The sequence below is a fragment of the Magallana gigas genome, chromosome 6 (assembly GCF_963853765.1).
Source record: "Magallana gigas chromosome 6, xbMagGiga1.1, whole genome shotgun sequence".
NCBI lineage: Eukaryota > Metazoa > Mollusca > Bivalvia > Ostreida > Ostreidae > Magallana > Magallana gigas.
The window spans coordinates 27278018-27296952 of NC_088858.1; the positions used below are offsets into that span (position 1 = coordinate 27278018).

Sequence of the window (18935 nt, forward strand, 5' to 3'; positions counted from 1 at the left end):
TATTTATAACATTGAGGGATAGTCTGACTTGATTTCAATCATATTTTCTGCTACATTACTTCAATTCAAAGAATACAGAACTTAGTTGTGTGGTTTTTAAGTGTATTTTTTCACGTTAAAAAATTTTTAAGCATATTATGTTTTCTTAATCATTACGTTAGAATATTTTAAATAAAGAGCAGTTTACAGTAACTTTAAAAGTTATTGAAATAAATAGATCAGTTACAAATTACCTATCTACCATTTGAAGGAAGCAAGTAGTAGTGTCACTTACGTAATCAACCAATTAACACTACCTCGCTAGCCCCCAGGAGTTCACTCAACCATCCAGGTAAGGTCCACGCGGAGCTATAATTATACGCTTAATCGGCTGCGTGTGTACACAGCAACCACTTCGAGTTATCAAGTCAGAGTGAAAAACAATGAAATATGTATAACGGGACCCAGGTTTCACTTCGGGAGATCAAGAACTTCGAGAGATCAAGAATAAATTTGCTTAGTTATATAGAGAAAAAAATCGGGACTGTGAGTTCACTTCGAGAGACCAAGAACTTCGATCTCTCGAGCCATCGAGTGTCACCTGTATTTTACTTTATTTCATAAAGTTAAATTAACTTTGCTATTCAACATCTTTTTTTTGAATTGATACATGTAACAATAAATGCTTTGTAAACAAACCATAGACTGCTAAACGATAGACAATAACAAATCATGCTGTGCCAGAGTGGAATGATATGAGGAAAGATGGAAAACAGCAAACACACAGGTGATATAAAAACAGACAAACAGGACAGAAGAGGACATCATACTGCACATTTCTATAATACTTCCAACTGACTTATTCTAGCAAATACAACATTTATCTTAAACACCACAATAACATTGGCAATCTAATTTTTAAAAAATCTTCATGTTGTGAGTCATTTCATCGTAGATTCATGTACAATGTAGACTGGTCGATTTCTTATCTTAAAAAAAAAAAATTCTTATAATATTTTCTGTCATTGACATTAGTAAAATTAAATTTGAAGTATTGATTTGATGTAATAGAGTGTAATAACGGAGATCAACCATGATGATTATTAGGCAAAACAAATTTAATGTTTTAGTTCAGGCACCACAGCATAGGTCAAATACAGTAGCACTATAATGGGGCATACACCACAGCATAGGTCAAACAGCAGCACTGTAATGGGGCATAATTAAATTTTCATTTAAAACTGAGCTATTTCCCTTTACTTATCTTGTAAAAAAGACATATATCTGTTGCATTATATCATCAACATTAAAGTTTTGCATGAATAAAAATGCATCAATTTTTTGGGGGCCTTAATTAGGAAAACAAGTGTGTGTAGTACATGTAATTACAATTAATTAAAAAATTTATATGAAATCATTTATCTTTTTAATCCTGTATACATGTACATGGAAAATGTATTTGTGACAACTGACAAGGTTAATAAAACAGTATGTCAACACAATAGCACAGTCTTATTAAAGTCTACAATGGATCTAGTACTGCAAATACATGCAGATGTTATTCACAAAAGTAACATTTTTTTTCAATGCTCCATGCATACGCTGTTTGAAATTTATTTACAATTATACATGTGTCATTGTGTGTGCTATTAGCATTATTTAATGAAAACTAAAATTAAAATTTTTCAAAACTGTCTCCCAAGTGAAGAATTGAAGAAAAAGTTTTGGAGGCCGGGTTTAGCAACACATCAAAGCAGAGTGCTTAACACTCATATAAGCATGGTCATAAGTGACACAGCATTCATCTTTTGTGGTGACTGTTCTGATATAGATGATGTGTGTAATGTGGCACATGACATGTTCCATGTTGACAACACAAAATGAACAACACAAGGAGTTTGGGAAAAGAAATGAGAAACACACTTTTAATGAACAATCGGAAATTTCTACAGCACTGCTACTAAAAAAATTATTGTTGCAGCTAAAATACACAGTGTGGAAAAATGTTAATTTTACACAAAGCATGATTGCTATTATAATTTACAAAATATTTGATGTGCAATAATTCTGAAGAATGTGATATTGTTTCAGTGTTAATCAATATTGTTTTTATTCAAATTTCAATGAAAGAGAATTATACACTGCAAACTGATAGCATTTTAAAATGGCAGCTTTGTGAAGGGTGTATGGTTAAAAGGAAGATTATTGTAATTGCCAATGTTATATTTTGGAGTTAAGGGTTTTGATTAATGACTGAATATTTCTGAAGAAATATTCATGAAATTTAATCAATGTCTTCCAAAAAACATTAAAGAAATCAAAATATCTCTAGAACACACTGTTAGCAATCATAATCATAGCCTTGCAGATTTTTCAAAATAAAAATTCTATTAAACCAGTGACCTTTGGAGAAACAAAAAGAAACATTAACAGATAACAAAACCACAGAATACACAGGTCTATGGAGAGAGTGGAGGGGGGGGGGGGATATTTTTGCTTTTCCTTGATTTGATCTTTAAAATTATGATGATCAACAGATACCAAAAAATTAAAAATATCAGAATTTCTCTTATTATTTTGCAATTAACACTTTTTTTTAAATTAATTTTTTTTCTGATTACAGAGTAGTTTGATGGTAAATGAGAGAATATGGCTTCAACAGCAAAAATACACACAGCTACAACAGCTGACTAAATGGTGAGATACCACACCATGCCAGATGACAACTATACCTGGACAACTCCGACAAAATAGTGTCCCTACACGACAAGAGAGAACCAGTCAACAGTCAACCAGTTAATCAGCATATTTATACAGCAAGTTATATATATCTCAAAGCTTATTATAAGTAAAAGACATGTTTGTACCAAAATGTATCCCCCCCCCTTAATCAACTATAAATAGTTCTCCAGTATTCCTCTTGACAAAGTAAAGCAGCACAACTTACATAATACTGCCCATAGGAGGTTTTCCAGCTACACAGTCCAATAAATACAGTACTTGATGCTAAATATTTCTATGTTTTATCTATTCATGTCTGCTATGGACCTTGTTCAGATTATTTCCATTAAGAACTTATATCTTATTTAGTAGTCCATTAACCGTGGATGTACTATTTATGTGTTTTCTTCTGATGTTTGGCACCCCCAATATATTCTATCTTTTCTATTATGCACCTAATGAGGACATCTCACCTGTTGATGATGACATTGTTGCTGGTTCCCAGGCAGTAGAGGGAGTTCAGGATGCGGTAACAGGCCAACTGAGCATCTCCAACTAAATAAAACAGTCAACTCAGTAAACCTCTTGAAAAGAAATTCATAAACTGTATCATCTGAGGGGACTAGCTTTGAGTCCAAGTATAAGACACCATATAGAGGTACCTCTCTCTCTCTCTCTCTCTTTCTCTCTCTCTCTCTCTCTCTCTCTCTGTACCTCAATGAAATAATATATGTAAATTCATAGAGGAATTTTTACCGATGAGATCAGGTCCAAAGTTGTGCGCCCCAAGGTGATCAAACATAGAGGAGAGAACAGGTAGAAGCACCATGTGTACATAGTCGAGACTGGTGGCACCTCGGGTGATGGTGCCCTTGATGTGGCTGAAACGGCCTTTGTTCAAATTGTCCACTACCTGAGCAAGGTCATCGGCTGCATTGTTAAAGAAAGGCAGGAGGGAGGCTCTTACCATCTCGGGGCTGTTCTTCACCACTGACCTGTAGAAGCATCATTAAATCTGAGGCCTGTTCTCTCGATTTGTATGAAACACTACTCATGCATATCAATAAGCTAAAAATATTTGCAATTGCTATTTACTGTACCTAGCATCCACAGCTTTGACCAACACTTGCAGACATCTTACAGAGATGTTGACATCATGGCCAAATGCTGTAATCTTTGTTCTAAGGGTGGCAGCCAGCTTACAGAACAAACTATGAAAAAAATACAGTTCGTTATCAATACATAAACAGCTATCTAAATTCAATCACTAATTAATTTACATACATTAACCCCTACAACAGTCTACAGACCTAGCTGTCATTTCCTTTTCTTTGACAGATGCCAGGGAGGAGCTAGTTGAGGATCCTGCTTTACCCACAAAGTAGTCCTTGTGTGCATGATAATACTTCTTGACAAATGGAAGGACAACCTGGAACCACAACATTTAACACATATTATCTAACTTGTTCTACTGTTATATACATAAATATTAACATTTGCAAATGTTTCCTGATATGAACCTATAGAATAGCAAAAACGTTCAATTCCGTATGGACTATTTCGTGAAGTCACAATGATCATAGCACGCACTTATCGCTTGTCGCTTGGATTATTGTAAACACAAAATCTTGGTAATTGTAACAATTCTGAACAATTTGTCTTTTTCAAATGTAAATATAAGTAATAAACAGCAAATGAATGTTAAAATGTTCATCAAGATATGAACTTGGTTGGTAAGTGATCAAATCATCTGAGAAGCCCTTCGGGCTTCACAGGATTTGATCACTTACCAACCAAGTTCACATCGTGATAAACTTTGTAAATTGCTGTTTATTTCTTAAATGAGAACACTTAGCAATTACTTTCAGAACAGTACAGTACATTATAGCATAGTATAGTATAATACATCATAGCATAGTATAATACAGCAAAGTAAAGACTTCACCTTTGCAAAGAACTTGACATCCTCCGAGGCAGTGGAGTAGCTTCCTCTGCGACTAAATCGACTACTGGGTCTGGTTTCCATCAGATTAGAGGAGGCGTTGTCAAAATAGCCCAGCAACTTCTCCAGTAGACTGTAGGCGAACCTCTTCTCCGTGGCGGACACACCCACTCCATCCGAGTTCTTATCCTTGCTGGGTCTAGAACCAGATTTACGTCGCTGTTGGTTTATGTCTGTGTCACTGCTACTGGTGTCATGTGAAGTCGAGCACGAAAGCAAGGAATGTAAAGGGAGAAAATCCCGCAAATGAAAAGAAACCAATGAAAAACAAATAAGCATAATGGATGGGAATGAAAAGCTATACTTTGGGTTTGTTTTTTTAAGGAAACAGAAATGTACATTTATCATTACTGTACAAAACATTACCACAGAAAATAGAACAACAATTCTTACAATAAGTACTTTTGATTGGTTCTTACAGAGGCAGTCCATTCATACAGTGTTTTGAGGCAGGCAAAGTAATATCAAACTAACATCTTAACAACCTGCTCTTAAATATAATCAGAAGCCAGAGATGCATGCAAGACTTTACTGATCTGAGATAGAGACACAATTGACCAATGTTCTAGTTAATTTACTAAATTGATACTAAAAAGTATCTGTATAATTTCTTTGCTTATATCAATGCCTAGGTTTTAGTGGTATAAAATACAAATAAAACTCTACCCATGAAAAGTGGAAAATAACCCCTTATTTTAAAGAATCATTACACTCAGGTATTAAACAATTATGTGGACAAAAATCAATACAGGAGAATATTATAACAATATTAAAGTGCCTTAAGCACTCTCTAAGCTGTGAAAAGCTGACACTGCAATCTGTAAATAATGATGTGGCCATCTATCTACATGTACCCCAGTGTCTGTACTGCCAAGGAGATTTTCATCTTAATTTGCTATTCAGTGTTAATACAAGAATAGTACATGACTGTCAACAATGTGTTACATACATGTATATCAAACTGATAAAAGTACACTGTACTAATACTTCTATGAAGATAGTCTCCTATTAATAGGAACGGTCAGAGAGGGAGTGTGTGTTTTTCTACCAGATTATACTAAGTACACAAGTACAATTACAAACAGTCACACAGTTCATCTCAGACTTTAAAGGGATGCAACACTACAACTACAATACTGTGACAACACTACAAGAACACAGCAGCAGGCACCGATACACTGCAAGCCAGTACATAGTCTACAGGGAAATAATCTAGCACACATCATGAGCACCAGTCCAGTCCTTCATTCTCAGTCACACACCGTGGTACTTACAACTGTGTACCAGGCATGGCAATCAAAAAGTAGCAGCGCTAGTATCAATCCCACTGGCATTTTTATATACAGTTGTGGGGTTTTATTTTCAAAAAAAACATTTCATTAAATCATTTCAAGTTATGAAACAAAGCAATGATATTTTTCTACTTCAAATCATACTGCTTTGGTTAAATATAGTGGGTAATTCTTGCAGATTAAATGTTTGCTTTTTGCATGCATGCATTTCATTTAAATGACAATCATTGTTTTGTAGCCTTCTAATAACCATTCTTCATTCTCAGTCCATTTGGGTTATGAATCTACCAGATAATTAGCCAACTAACGGTGACCAAATAATTAGTATTCTAACAGTGATCATATGGTTTAAGGTGGAATAACACATCTGGAAAAAATCACACAAATTAACAGGAAATTGTTTGATAATGAAAGATATAATGATAAATAAACTGTACAAATGTCAAATAAGCGAAAATTTGCTGTTTGGGGATAAAAAATGAATATCTAAAATTATTATTCCAGTAAGTAACAACAAAAGCCCCTGCGGGATTCAAACTCGGGTTGTACAGATCACAAGTCCGACACTTTATCCCCTCGGCTATGGAGTAAGTTACATGCTTCCGTCCATAAAATCCTTTTAATAAAACGATATGTCGTTTTGACCATCAGTCAGCCATTTTGTGATGATGTGTTATTCCACCTCAATTGATCAGTGACTGGTTGTGGGGAGGGAAAAAGCCTTCACTGCTAGCATTGACCAGCAGTCACTCACCTGTTGAGGCGATAACCCTGAAACTGTAGGAACTTGAGTAGCTCCTGGGCGTGGTCTCGCACTTTCCTCTTCTCCTTGTCTGTCAGGGTGTCATAGGGCACCAGCTGTGGGTGGACACCACCCCCTGTCAATGACAGCAGAATGCAACTTGGACCCTAAATATACTGTACAACAAAGTAAATTCTACACATTTCTTGGGTGAAGATAACATTACCCTTGATAATTCATATGTATGATGTAAAAATGTTTATGGAAGCATAGATCGTTGCAGCTCCCCTCACCTATCTCCTCCAGTTCCTGTTTCTTTGTCTTTGCCCAGAGATCATGTGAGTTTTCTGCTAGCCTTTCAGCGAGTGCCTGGACACAAATTTGAATTATATTTTGTACCAATTTTACCAATTAAACCATTAAACCTCTTAAAAATGCACAAGATTTTATTTCAAACCTGGATCTCTCGGGTCAGAGTCATGTTTCTGAGATCAAATGGTTTAGGACTGTATCCATGATGAGCCTGGTTTTTATGCAAAAAGAGTCTTCATTAACTATCATGTATTAAACAAGTAAATGTTTTAAAATGAATATTAAAGGCATTTCAACACATTCATGAATTTCATAAGACATTAGTGCAACTTTCTACTTTCAAACATAAAAAAACCCCTTCACATTCCGATACTTCATTCATTTAACACCCATCCATTCTGATGGGACAATTGTTTGGTAGCCCTGACTACAGTACTGACCCCGTCCTTGGACATGCGGCGCCTCATGCTCTCCCTGTTGGCCTGTAGGCGGGCCTGGTCCTGCTCAAGACTCCAGCCCCAATATAGCATTACTTTCAGGTTCTCCTTGATCGGACTCATGTACTTAGACTTACTCTGTGGAGGACAACACAAGCAAAGGCCTCAACTCAGATTATAGGGCTAATCTACATTTTTATACCTTTTGCTTTTATATAAAGAATTGGTGACTTTGAAAACAATTGTTAAGTTTGATGTTCAGAATGAATTTCAATGAGATCTAAATAAAAGGACTATGTGCGGTATGGTCTAATATCTGCAGCTCCCCAATTTTAACCAATTTTTAAAAAGTGTCGCATAAAAATAAAATCTTCATAAATCATTGTACAATGGACGCTTATCACTTTAATCTTGATTTTAACTACCATTGCTCATTTGCTATTTATCTATGACGTCAACTTTATGACCTTATTCCCGCAAATTTGCAAACGGATGAAAATATTCTCATTTTTGCTTTAAATTTTGCATTCGGAAGTATAGAGCACAGGTCTGCTCAAATAAGATTTAAACATATGTTTTTCTTCAGATAATTATACACATTATACTAAAAAATGGTACTTGAGTAAGCCTGCGCTCAATGTTTCCCAGTCGAAAAACAATAAAAAAAAAACCCATATTTTGCTTCAAAACATCAATTTATCAAAATTAGGCAATCTTCATGACTTCATTTCTACATTATGACGTCACTGTGGTGATAACCTTTTGCACCCTTATTTTTAATATGATTCTAACTACCTTCACCCTTATTTTTAAAGGCTTTCTAAAACTTTAATTTTGGGGGCAAAAAATGCATAAAACCGCACATAGTCCTTTGACAAATGTTCTCACTTCTTCATCCAAGAGATGATATGGTTTCAGCTTGGGATGAGTTTTCCTTTCATCATCATAGTTGGTGCCAAACACCCAGCCCTGGTCAATCTGTGTTCAATCCAATTACTAAATTTAAGTACTTCTTCACAATAAGACTTACCACATATATTATTTTGCTGAGTTTTACACCTATACCTTTTTGATGGCCCAACAGTCATGGAAATGTTCTGCAAACCTGTTGATTGTCACATCATAGTTCTGATTCAACTTGATTCTGAAATTCAAAAATCAATAACACTCACTTGATAAAATTAAAGTATCTATATTTTAAGTTGAGTGCATACAGAATTTACAGTCAGTACACTGTATTTATCAATAGATTTGCTTTCTAACCTTCCTGTGTCAACTGGCTGTGGATTATAAGATCCATTGAAGTCCTCACTGGAATCTTGCAACCAGTGATCGTCATGATTGGACAGAGAGTAGTCAGGTGACAGAGCACAGCCAATGGCCGACAGGCAGGGTAGGGCTTTAGAAAAGAGTTCAGGGTCATAGGACCGCTGGGCTAAAGCATCAAAAATGCCTGTAAACAGCATCATTGTTAGTCTTTTCTCTTCCTCTGTGGCACTTCCATAGGATCCCCACCCACCTACACTGTAGTAGCGGCCACATCTCTCGTAATAAGATGTCAGTACCTAGAAATGTAAAAAAAAAATTGAATTACTGGGAGTTATTAGTGTTGTAAAATCAGACCAATTTTACTATCGATAATCGAATTGAATCGGCAGCTCACAATCGATTATAAAATTGATTATGTAAACTTTCAAACTCCAACAAAGATTAATTATTTTCATCCTGTCAATGAGTGAAAGATACCAGGATCAAAGAAAATAACTTTATTTTAAATTCATTATTCATATATCAATAGGATTGTTTAATGAACTTATCTTCAAATGAATTAAATATTATATTTAGGGACCAACCTAGGACAAAATTTTAATTTAAATTGGATTAGAAGCAAGTCAATAAAAATAAAACCACTTCTAAAATTTGTAAAAACTTGTTTTACAAATTTGTAAAATTTAATTGAACTGATACATTCACACATTTTATACATGAAATGTTTTGTAAATCTGTGAGTTTAATGACAAATAAAATCAGTCCTTGTACTTTTGTGTATTTTGGAGGCATTAGTGCAACCCTTTGACCCAATTACAACCGTTATGTAGCGGATCTGTTTATTTTTTAAGACAACTACAAACAAACGGTTTTATGATTATTTTGGCAATAATTTGACAGTATTATTAACTAATTACAAGTTTCAAACTGTAATTGTAATATCAGCATGAAAAGTAATAGACATCGGTTGTAATTTTCAATGCTCAGTAGTTATCGGCTAAGACCAGTTATCGGCTAAACTGAGAGTTCGGGTTTATAGCACGCGACTATCCAAGATTTTTCAATTCAGTCGTCTGTTTCGAATAAAGAAAAGTAAGTTTGCTTGAAAACTTTCTTATATATGATTTAACCATGAGCTTGAACAATAATTGTTTACCGCTGATTTACATCTTTGCACTTTCAGCAGTGGGGGAAGTGGCGTAACAAGTTAAAACTAGATTATGGCATCTTTGTGATAGGTTAACATATACCTTCTTTGATTTGACATAATATCAATACATATTACATGTACAAACAAAAGGAATTTATTAAACTCTAAGAGATTCATAGCGCAGTTGAACGCCTGATTGCACAATATTGAAAAGTCAACGATTTTGTGTATTACCGTATGATAACAAACAAATTTTTATGAGTTTTGTTAATGTATTATAACCCTTACTACCTTTTGTCTGACCCAAAAAGGGCCATAATTCAAAGTACATTATGCAGAGTATCAAATCAACATGTACAGGGATTTTACTATGTAATTATCGCAAAGCCGATAACTGATACAGTAAATTGTAAAACATGGCAAATTCGGTGCATGCTAAAAAGCACAAAAACAATGTTTTGAGTTCTTCACAATGATATAACCTTACCGATGGATAAACAAGGAAATCACCATTTAAGGTATCCGATCCATAATAGCCTTAGATTCAATGAATCTGGGCGCATAACAGATATGTATGGGCTTAATAATTAGTATACTTGGACATAATTTTCCTATTAAAGTATCAATATGCAAGAGTGGAATGTGTCCCTATTAATGACCTCTTCCTTTTTTGAAGAGTTGTCCCCCCTTGTTTTTTTTCGATAAAAATTAATTCTAAAAAAATCTACACGGTATAAAATTTAATTTCAATAGTCTTTGTGATTGTTATGATAAAATACATCTCCCCACCAAAGCATTTTTTGATATTCCTAGTAATTACTTTTTTATCTTAAAAAATGTACTCGGCTCCATAGACCTTAATACAATCTTAATTAATTAATTACTGCTTAGTTAATAATATTTTTGAAAATTTCTCTCGGTGAATCTTTTTCTACACTTATATGCATTATATAAATATCAAAGTATTAAATATATGATGGATATTCGAGGTTGGAAAAATTTGGTCCCAATATGGATCGGATACCTTAACGTATGTCAAGTTTTATCCAAAAATATCAAGAAACATGGAAATACGAAAGAAAACGTTAAATTTTAGCCGATAACTGGTACAGTGACAGTATCACCCGTTTTTATAACCCATGAAGATAAGACAGTCGCAAGTTCCTATTCACAAAAGGGGTTATCTTAGCTTTATTATGAATTTATTATGAACGTATTATGAATTTGATAATTATCATTTTATTGCCTTTGGGTTTAATTTACATGATCGTAAACTCAGCATGCAGGGCGACCTCAACTCTTTCGGAGGAAATTCTGGCGAAGTTATCGATCACAAAGCAAGTTGCCCCCTAGGTTGGTCACTGTATAATAATACTTTAGTCGTTTTATGGATATTGCTATGAAATAAAAGGTTATCTGTCACGTGACTGAATTTTAATGACTATCGATGATAAAGACTTGCTATGGATTGTTGCCGACTTGCTGCCTTCAGCGACGATTTTTCGCTAGGAGTTATGAAGATGAATTAACTAAAGAAACAACGTTGTACTCTGGGATCACCCACCCTTAGTGGTATGACAGTGTTCTCATTAAGAACAGGCACATCATGAGTCAGTTTCCTCAACAGCTTTGTCATCATTGGTGGCCTCAACTGACTGCAATTCAAAAAAGTTGTCATTTATCTTACTTTACCATTTACTAAGGAACTGAAGATACGCATGCTACCCTGAACATTACTTTAAACCAATGAATTGTCTTTACAAAGAACACATACTTGGTAAACGAGATGAGGAAGTTCGAGACTGCATCCATCTGTCCTTTGGTGAGGGACTGGCACTTGGACAGTCGGTACACTGTGTTGAGGGTGGAGTCCAGCAATGCCGAGGCATGGTCGGCGTCACTGAAGAAATGACTGTAGTTTGTCAGGATGGGCAACACACAGCTCCCAATGTAGCGGTTCAGAGCCAGCGCCATGTCATTCTCCGATGCATTCACCTGCTACAAAGAGATCATCTTACAGGTAATAACACTGTGATTTGATACCTTAGTCATGGCAACATTTAATGAGATTAAAAAGTTTACTGAGTACAGTATCAGCGAACCATCTTTATCATATCATTTAATGAAAATAGCTCTACAAAACAGTATATTATCTGAAGTGATGATTCATACAATGTCTAGAGTGGTTGCTGCCCTCAGGTCTGGTAGTATGGCATCCTCTAGGATTCTAAAGAAAGTAGCCTGGTCCTCGATGCCATATACCCTCTCTAGGAACATCATGATGGAGGCCTTGTGTGTGGGAATCAACCCTGGTGGCAAGCTGACTGCCGGAGGAGATGAGCTGTCAGCTTCATAGAAGGAACAAACGCCACTCATTAATTAATTATATCACTCTTCAAGTATAAAGTAGGAATGGGATGATCCACCGATGCTTCACGGCATTTATTTTGGCGATATTTGGATCGATACATTAACCATTAATACAACGTTACCTTTGCGAACTTTTTTTAATTTCCAAAAATATCTGAGCTTCATATATCGGCTATTTTTAGTCTGTGCGCCTAATATGAAAGTACAAAGATGGCGGAAAACCTCATATTCAAATAGAGTTATCCCCCATAATCGCTATGAATGAGAAAACTAAATACCACACATAAAATATTTAATTTGTGTTCTTTTCCATTAATTAATAATATAGTGACTTGCCATTATGCAGAGAAGTTGTAATGTTAAAAACACAGTTAATATAATGAAGTGTAATTGTGTACACTATGTTTCACACCTTTGTATAAACACACGACACCAGAATACTGTTATTTCATCCAACAGAAAATTAATTGTAACAAGAGGCCCAGGGGCCACATCGCTCACCTGAGCAACAATTGCCTTAATTCTGATCAAATTAGCATTACAGTATCGAAATATCTTGAAAACTGAGTACAGTAGATCTTGCTAAAAAAAATAATTGAAAATCTGCCAATTTTTATCCACCTCTTATTTTTTTGTTGTTGTATCTGTAAGAAGATTTTTCTCTATTCCTATATACCCCCCCCCCCCATTTTGTGGCCCCACTTTTCTCTAAGGAATCATGGTTTCATCAAACTTAAATCTGCATAACCTGGGCTTTCACACTAAGTACTGAGTTTTGGACCGAAAACTTTCCCAGAATATTTTTAAAGATTTTCTCTATACATTCCTATATATTCCTATGTAAAAATTCAAATCGCCATCACGGTCCCGCCCTACCACTAGGGACTGTGATTTTGCAAACTTGAATTTACACTATCCAAGGATGCCTCTACACAAGTTTAAGCTTTTCTGGCCAAATAGTCTTTAAAAAGAAAATTTTTAAAGATTTTCTCTATATATTCCTATTAAGTTAAAATTCATCCCCCATTGTGGCCTCACCCTACCCCTGGACTATTATTTAAACAAACTTGAATCTATATGATCTGGGGATGCTTCCACTCAAATTTGGGCTTTCCTGGTCTAATAGTTTTGAGAAGAAGACTTTTAAAGATTTTCTCTATATATAAAAATTTATCCCCCATTGTGGCCCCGCCCTACCCCCAGGGACCATGATTTGAACAAACTTGAATCTACATAATCTGAGGGTGGTTACACGCCAATTTGAGCTTTCTTGGCCAAATAGTTTTTAAAAGAAAATTTTTAAAGATTAATTTCTCTATATATTCCTATGTAAAACTTGATCCCCCAATTGTGGCCCCACCCTACCCCCGGGGACCATGATTTGAACAAACTTGAATCTATACTTTCTGAGGATGCTTTCATTTTAAATTGAGCTTTTCTGGCCTAATAGTTTTTGAGAAGAAGATTTTTAAAGATTAATTTCTCTATATATTCCTATGTAAAACTTGATCCCCCAATTGTGGCCAACCCTACCCCCGGGGACCATGATATGAACAAACTTGAATCTTCACTACCTGAGGATGCTTCCACTCAAAGTTGAGCTTTCGTGGCCTAATAGTTTTTGAGAAGAAAATTTTTAAAGATTTTCTCTATATATTCCTATGTAAAACTTGATCCCCCTCTTGTGGCCCCTCCCTACCCCCGGGGACCATGATTTGAACAAACTTGAATCTACAATATCTGAGGATGCTTCTACTCAAAGTTGAGCTTTCGTGGCCTAATAGTTTTTGAGAAGAAGATTTTTAAAGATTTTCTCTATATATTCCTATGTAAAACTTGATCCCCCAATTGTGGCCCCACCCTACCCCCGGGGACCATAATTTGAACAAACTTGAATCTACACTACCTGAGGATGCTTCCATTTTAATTTGAGCTTTTCTGGCCAAATAATTTTTGAGAAGAAGATTTTTAAAGATTTTCTCTATATATTCCTATGTAAAACTTGATTCCCCAATTGTGGCCCCACCCTACCCATAGGGACCATGATTTGAACAAACTTGAATCTACACTACCTGAGGATGCTCCCATTTTAATTTGAGCTTTTCTGGCCTGATAGTTTTTGAGAAGAAAATTTTTAAAGATTTTCTCTATATATTCCTATGTAAAACTTGATCCCCCTCTTGTGGCCCCTCCCTACCCCCGGGGACCATGATTTGAACAAACTTGAATCTACAATATCTGAGGATGCTTTTACTCAAAGTTGAGCTTTCGTGGCCTAATAGTTTTTGAGAAGAAGATTTTTAAAGATTTTCTCTATATATTCCTATGTAAAACTTGATCCCCCAATTGTGGCCACACCCTACCCCCGGGGACCATGATTTGAACAAACTTGAATCTACACTACCTGAGGATGCTTCCATTTTAATTTGAGCTTTTCTGGCCAATTAATTTTTGAGAAGAAGATTTTTAAAGATTTTTTCTATATATTCCTATTTAAAACTTGATTCCCCAATTGTGGCCCCACCCTACCCATGGGGACCATGATTTGAACAAACTTGAATCTACACTACCTGAGGATGCTCCCATTTTAATTTGAGCTTTTCTGGCCAAATAATTTTTGAGAAGAAGATTTTTAAAGATTTTCTCTATGTATTCCTATGTTAAACTTGATCCCCCTCTTGTGGCCCCTCCCTACCCCCGGGGACCATGATTTGAACAAACTTGAATCTACACTACCTGATGATGCCTCCACACAAGTTTAAGCTTTTCGGCCTGATAGTTTTTGAGAAGAAGATTTTTGAAAAATACCAACAAATTTTCAATAAATCTCAATTATGTCCCCTTTAAAGAGGGCATGGCACTTCATTTGAACAAACTTGAATCCCCTTCACCTAGTGGTGCTTTGTGCCAAATTTGGTTGAAATCTGCCCAGTGGTTCTTGAGAAGAAGATGAAAATGTGAAAAGTTTACAATAACGACGACCACAACAACGACGACGACAACGACAGACAACAGACAAATTGTGATCAGAAAAGCTCACTTGAGTCTTTGGCTCAGGTGAGCTAAAAACACAAAGCATTTGATTTATTGTACACCCAAGACCAGTGATTCCCACGAACGCAGACATGAAGAATTCACAAAAATTCCGTTATATTACATTCTACCCGGTTTCGTTTTCTTTTTTACTACACAATAATAGTTTCCAGGGTTCATACACGAACATGGGAAAAAAATTCTCTTGATTGGGGTTGTAAAGAAATACCTCGTACAGCACTGTAGATTTTATTACTCACAATGTCATTACAAAAATTATCAACGGGACAACTATCGAACAATACTTCAAACGGACGAAAAAAAACAACCCTCATAATAAACTGCTACAACAGTACAATGGATTAAAACAGTGGATTTTATATTTTACTGTTTAGTTTTTTCAACTTTGAGTCTACGATAAGCCGATCCCGGGGGATAAGCCGGGGCTCGCGCAATCGGAGAAAAAAAAATACCGGCCTATGCCCCAAAAAATACGGTAAAGGACTATATATGGTTTGGGCCTAAAATGGCCCCCTAAAATGTACATTGTCATTTTACTGTAATTCTTTGTTTTATTTGCACACATATACATTTGAAGTTTCTTCATAATTTTCATTTTGATTTTAGTGCCCACAATTTAAAAATATGACATCATAAAGTTGACCTTTTCCCGCCATTTTCTCATTTTTAGCATAAAAAGGCTTGTTTTGAGGCAGTTTTTCTTTAAGGAAACATTGAGCGACTGCTTGAACAAACAAAATATTTTCACCAAAGATGTATCTCTCCAATACTTATAAGTGACAAAAAGTTCGTTCTTGTTCAAAGAGTCGCTCTATATTTCCCATTCGAAAAAAGACAAGAAAAGTGTCAATTTTTGATTGATTTTGATTAAATTATAAAAATAGCGTCACTTCTGACGTCATATACTGCCAGTGAGTGCAGCTAAATCAAAAAAATAGGTGAAAAACATATTTCATGTCAACTCTTTTTTAAAATAACACAACAAATTAATGTACCTGAATCATTTTAAAAATAGCGAATTTTGGGGGCCAAATTTGACTAATATCGTGTATAGTTCTTTGTCAAAACTGTTATGAAGCAAAATCTGGAGTGTGGAAAACTTTCAGAATACAAGACTTAAGTAATTTGTAAATTGTGCAACGCTCATTTTAAATATAATGAAATCACTTTGGACATGCAGTAATACATTGATTCAATAAATTTTAAGCCCTTATTCATGTTTTCATTAAGTTGCAATGTATCGTGATATGTATCGTATCGCATCTCATGTATCGGGATATGTACCGAATCAGCTAAGTAAAGTATCGTCCCAGCCCTAGTATAAAGGTAATTAGCTAGACAAATGTGAGAGAGTTAAAAGTTTCAATGTTTTAAGATTTATGCCTACAATCATTAACTGCTTTACAGGTGACTTAATATCTTACCATCCTCTGAGGAGGGTGGTGGCTGGTTGACAGGCAGTATAAACCTAAGTCCCAACACGCCCTCTAGGTCTTCCATAGACACCAAGCTGCGCAGGATAGCCCGGGCTCGGATGGAGTCACTGCGGCCCGACTTGATTGCCTCTGCCTCTGGGGCACAGCGCCCGAGCAGGTCAACCAGGCTAGAGTAGAAAGTCAGGATAGCCCCTCCCATGTCAATGTAATCCTCATCATCCTCTGGGGGCAGGGAGGAGAAGTCATACTTGCTGTAGAAATGTAAAAAGACCATGCACAACTTCTTCATTCAAAATAAACTTATTCATCATTATTACATTATTAAGCTTCATAAATAAAATTTTCTAAGCCTTATCTAATTCTTCACCTTTGAAACAGATATCTTCCCCCTGAATCATCCTCATCATTGAGAGCTGACAGGTAGCTACCAGACAGACTGTCTTTGGAAGCAGCAATCTGTTCAGACATTCTGATTCCATCTTTGATGGCCTTCAGTAATCCCCCTCCCTCTCCTCTTAAAGCAGGTCCCAGACACTCTGGGCGACGGATCAGGAGACGAACAACTAGATTAGCATTTTCTTCAACACTCTCACCTGCAGAATGATAAAAGAGTCCAGTAGAGATCCAGTATTTTATTTCATTTGCGAACAAATAATACAACACAAAAGTAATGAGACATACCGTTTACCCATACACAGAATCTTAGGAAGTCAAGGAACCTCTCGCCCTCCACAGGGTCCCAGCCTATGTCTGGGTAGCCTTTCTCCAGGAGTTCGGCATTGGACTGTAGACCACACCTGGACAGGTACATGGCGATTTTTTCCAGGTGACTCTCCCTCAGGGCCAAGGCCAATTCATTGTTGTCCATAAGGGAAGAGTAACCCACATCAAGGGGACAGGATCCCCGGAGTGAGGGGCGTGCTGAAATGTCAGACAACAGTCCATTACTAAGTCCTTCAAAGAGTTGCTCTACAACGTTAATGTGCTAATGTTAAATTTCATCAAATTCATACCTAGTAACATGCTGCTATTTTCCAGAAGATAGCTCAGATGTTCAAACATGGCTCTCTGATTCTGGCGACTGGTTCTACAGAAATAACACAAGAATCGACAGCACATCACCACCATTTCTGCAGCAGCATCCTACAAAGATTCACAGCATCATTAAAATCAATACATTCTACCAAATCATATTTAGAAATTCAGTGAATTCAAGGATTGCTTTGGTTTACCAATCATATGATCCAATTAACACATTTAACAATATGCATCAATTGGAAACAGTTGTAAAATGGACAGAAATTTTTCTAATAATTTTTTAGAGGAATTATGTCAGAAACTTTTTTCATGAAACTAAGACTGAAACAGTTTTTATTCATCAAGAAAACAAAAAGAGAACATATTGGTGAAAATTTGAAAGACCATCAGAAAAGAAAGTTGTTAACCTGTCAAAGTGAACATTAAACATCAAAAGAGAACATTTCCAGTTTCACACTGTCAGGGCAGCTGGGTAAAAAAAGAAATTAAACTGAGGAGGCGGACCAGACATGATAGACAACACCAGGCTACACAGAGTAACTCTACCAACTGATGCTACTCACCAAGAACCGACTCCCGTCATCCTGTAGAGACTTTGCAGTTAGTGAGAGATCAAAAGACCATCATGCAGCAAGTGTAAAATGATGGCATAGAAAACAGTGAACAGTGAATAGAGGAAGAGCGAAAGAGAACAAATCTGAACTACTCTTTGATCTTACTCTTTGAAAGAGCATCAAGTATCTAGACATAACAATTAAGTCTAATATTCCACCTGTTTTTTAAAGGCAACAAAAAGACTAAGTGATTGGTAAATTCTTTGGGGATGGGGTGAGTGGGATGTGGTGGGGGGTACCTTTGTGTGTTCCACCAGGCTGTCTAGCGTCCCCGAGGGGATAAAAGACCCTCTTCGCCCCTGCTGGGAGGAGATCAGCTCCGCCATGGCACTATTAGCCGACTGCTGCTGCTGCTGAGCTTTGTTCAGAGTGTTGACCATCAGCTGCATCACTGTCTCATGGACACACAAGGCCCGCATCAAATCAGGATGCTGGAAAAACACCTTGTTGTCCATCAGCTCTCTGTGAAAGGAAAATCAATGTATTGACACATATGTAGCTGTGTTAAATGAAATATAA

General features: G+C 36.1%; 1 protein-coding gene across 17 annotated transcripts in view; it reads right to left on the reverse strand.

Annotated features, from left to right (window-relative positions):
* The window catches only part of LOC105333338 (ryanodine receptor), a 135131-nt gene that overhangs the window by 48076 nt on the left and 68120 nt on the right, over positions 1-18935 (reverse strand). For 10 of the 17 annotated variants that reach the window (XR_010714559.1, XM_066087047.1, XM_066087037.1 and 7 more), the window contains 22 exons: positions 18656-18878; positions 18366-18395; positions 17778-17907; positions 17446-17685; positions 17132-17357; positions 16753-17015; positions 12077-12252; positions 11679-11902; positions 11469-11559; positions 8749-9050; positions 8551-8629; positions 8374-8463; positions 7489-7623; positions 7194-7259; positions 7030-7105; positions 6749-6872; positions 4646-4889; positions 4011-4129; positions 3801-3911; positions 3457-3695; positions 3174-3255; positions 2712-2738 (listed from right to left, as the gene is read on the reverse strand). Coding sequence is in view for 16 of the 17 variants with exons in the window: in XM_066087047.1 (XP_065943119.1) it covers positions 2712-2738; positions 3174-3255; positions 3457-3695; positions 3801-3911; positions 4011-4129; positions 4646-4889; positions 6749-6872; positions 7030-7105; positions 7194-7259; positions 7489-7623; positions 8374-8463; positions 8551-8629; positions 8749-9050; positions 11469-11559; positions 11679-11902; positions 12077-12252; positions 16753-17015; positions 17132-17357; positions 17446-17685; positions 17778-17907; positions 18366-18395; positions 18656-18878 (3297 nt within the window). In the remaining variant the exon portion in view is untranslated. The remainder of the gene's footprint in view (positions 1-2711; positions 2739-3173; positions 3256-3456; positions 3696-3800; positions 3912-4010; positions 4130-4645; positions 4890-6748; positions 6873-7029; positions 7106-7193; positions 7260-7488; positions 7624-8373; positions 8464-8550; positions 8630-8748; positions 9051-11468; positions 11560-11678; positions 11903-12076; positions 12253-16752; positions 17016-17131; positions 17358-17445; positions 17686-17777; positions 17908-18365; positions 18396-18655; positions 18879-18935) is intronic. The other 7 variants (XM_066087048.1, XM_066087040.1, XM_066087038.1 and 4 more) reach the window with 6 other exon arrangements.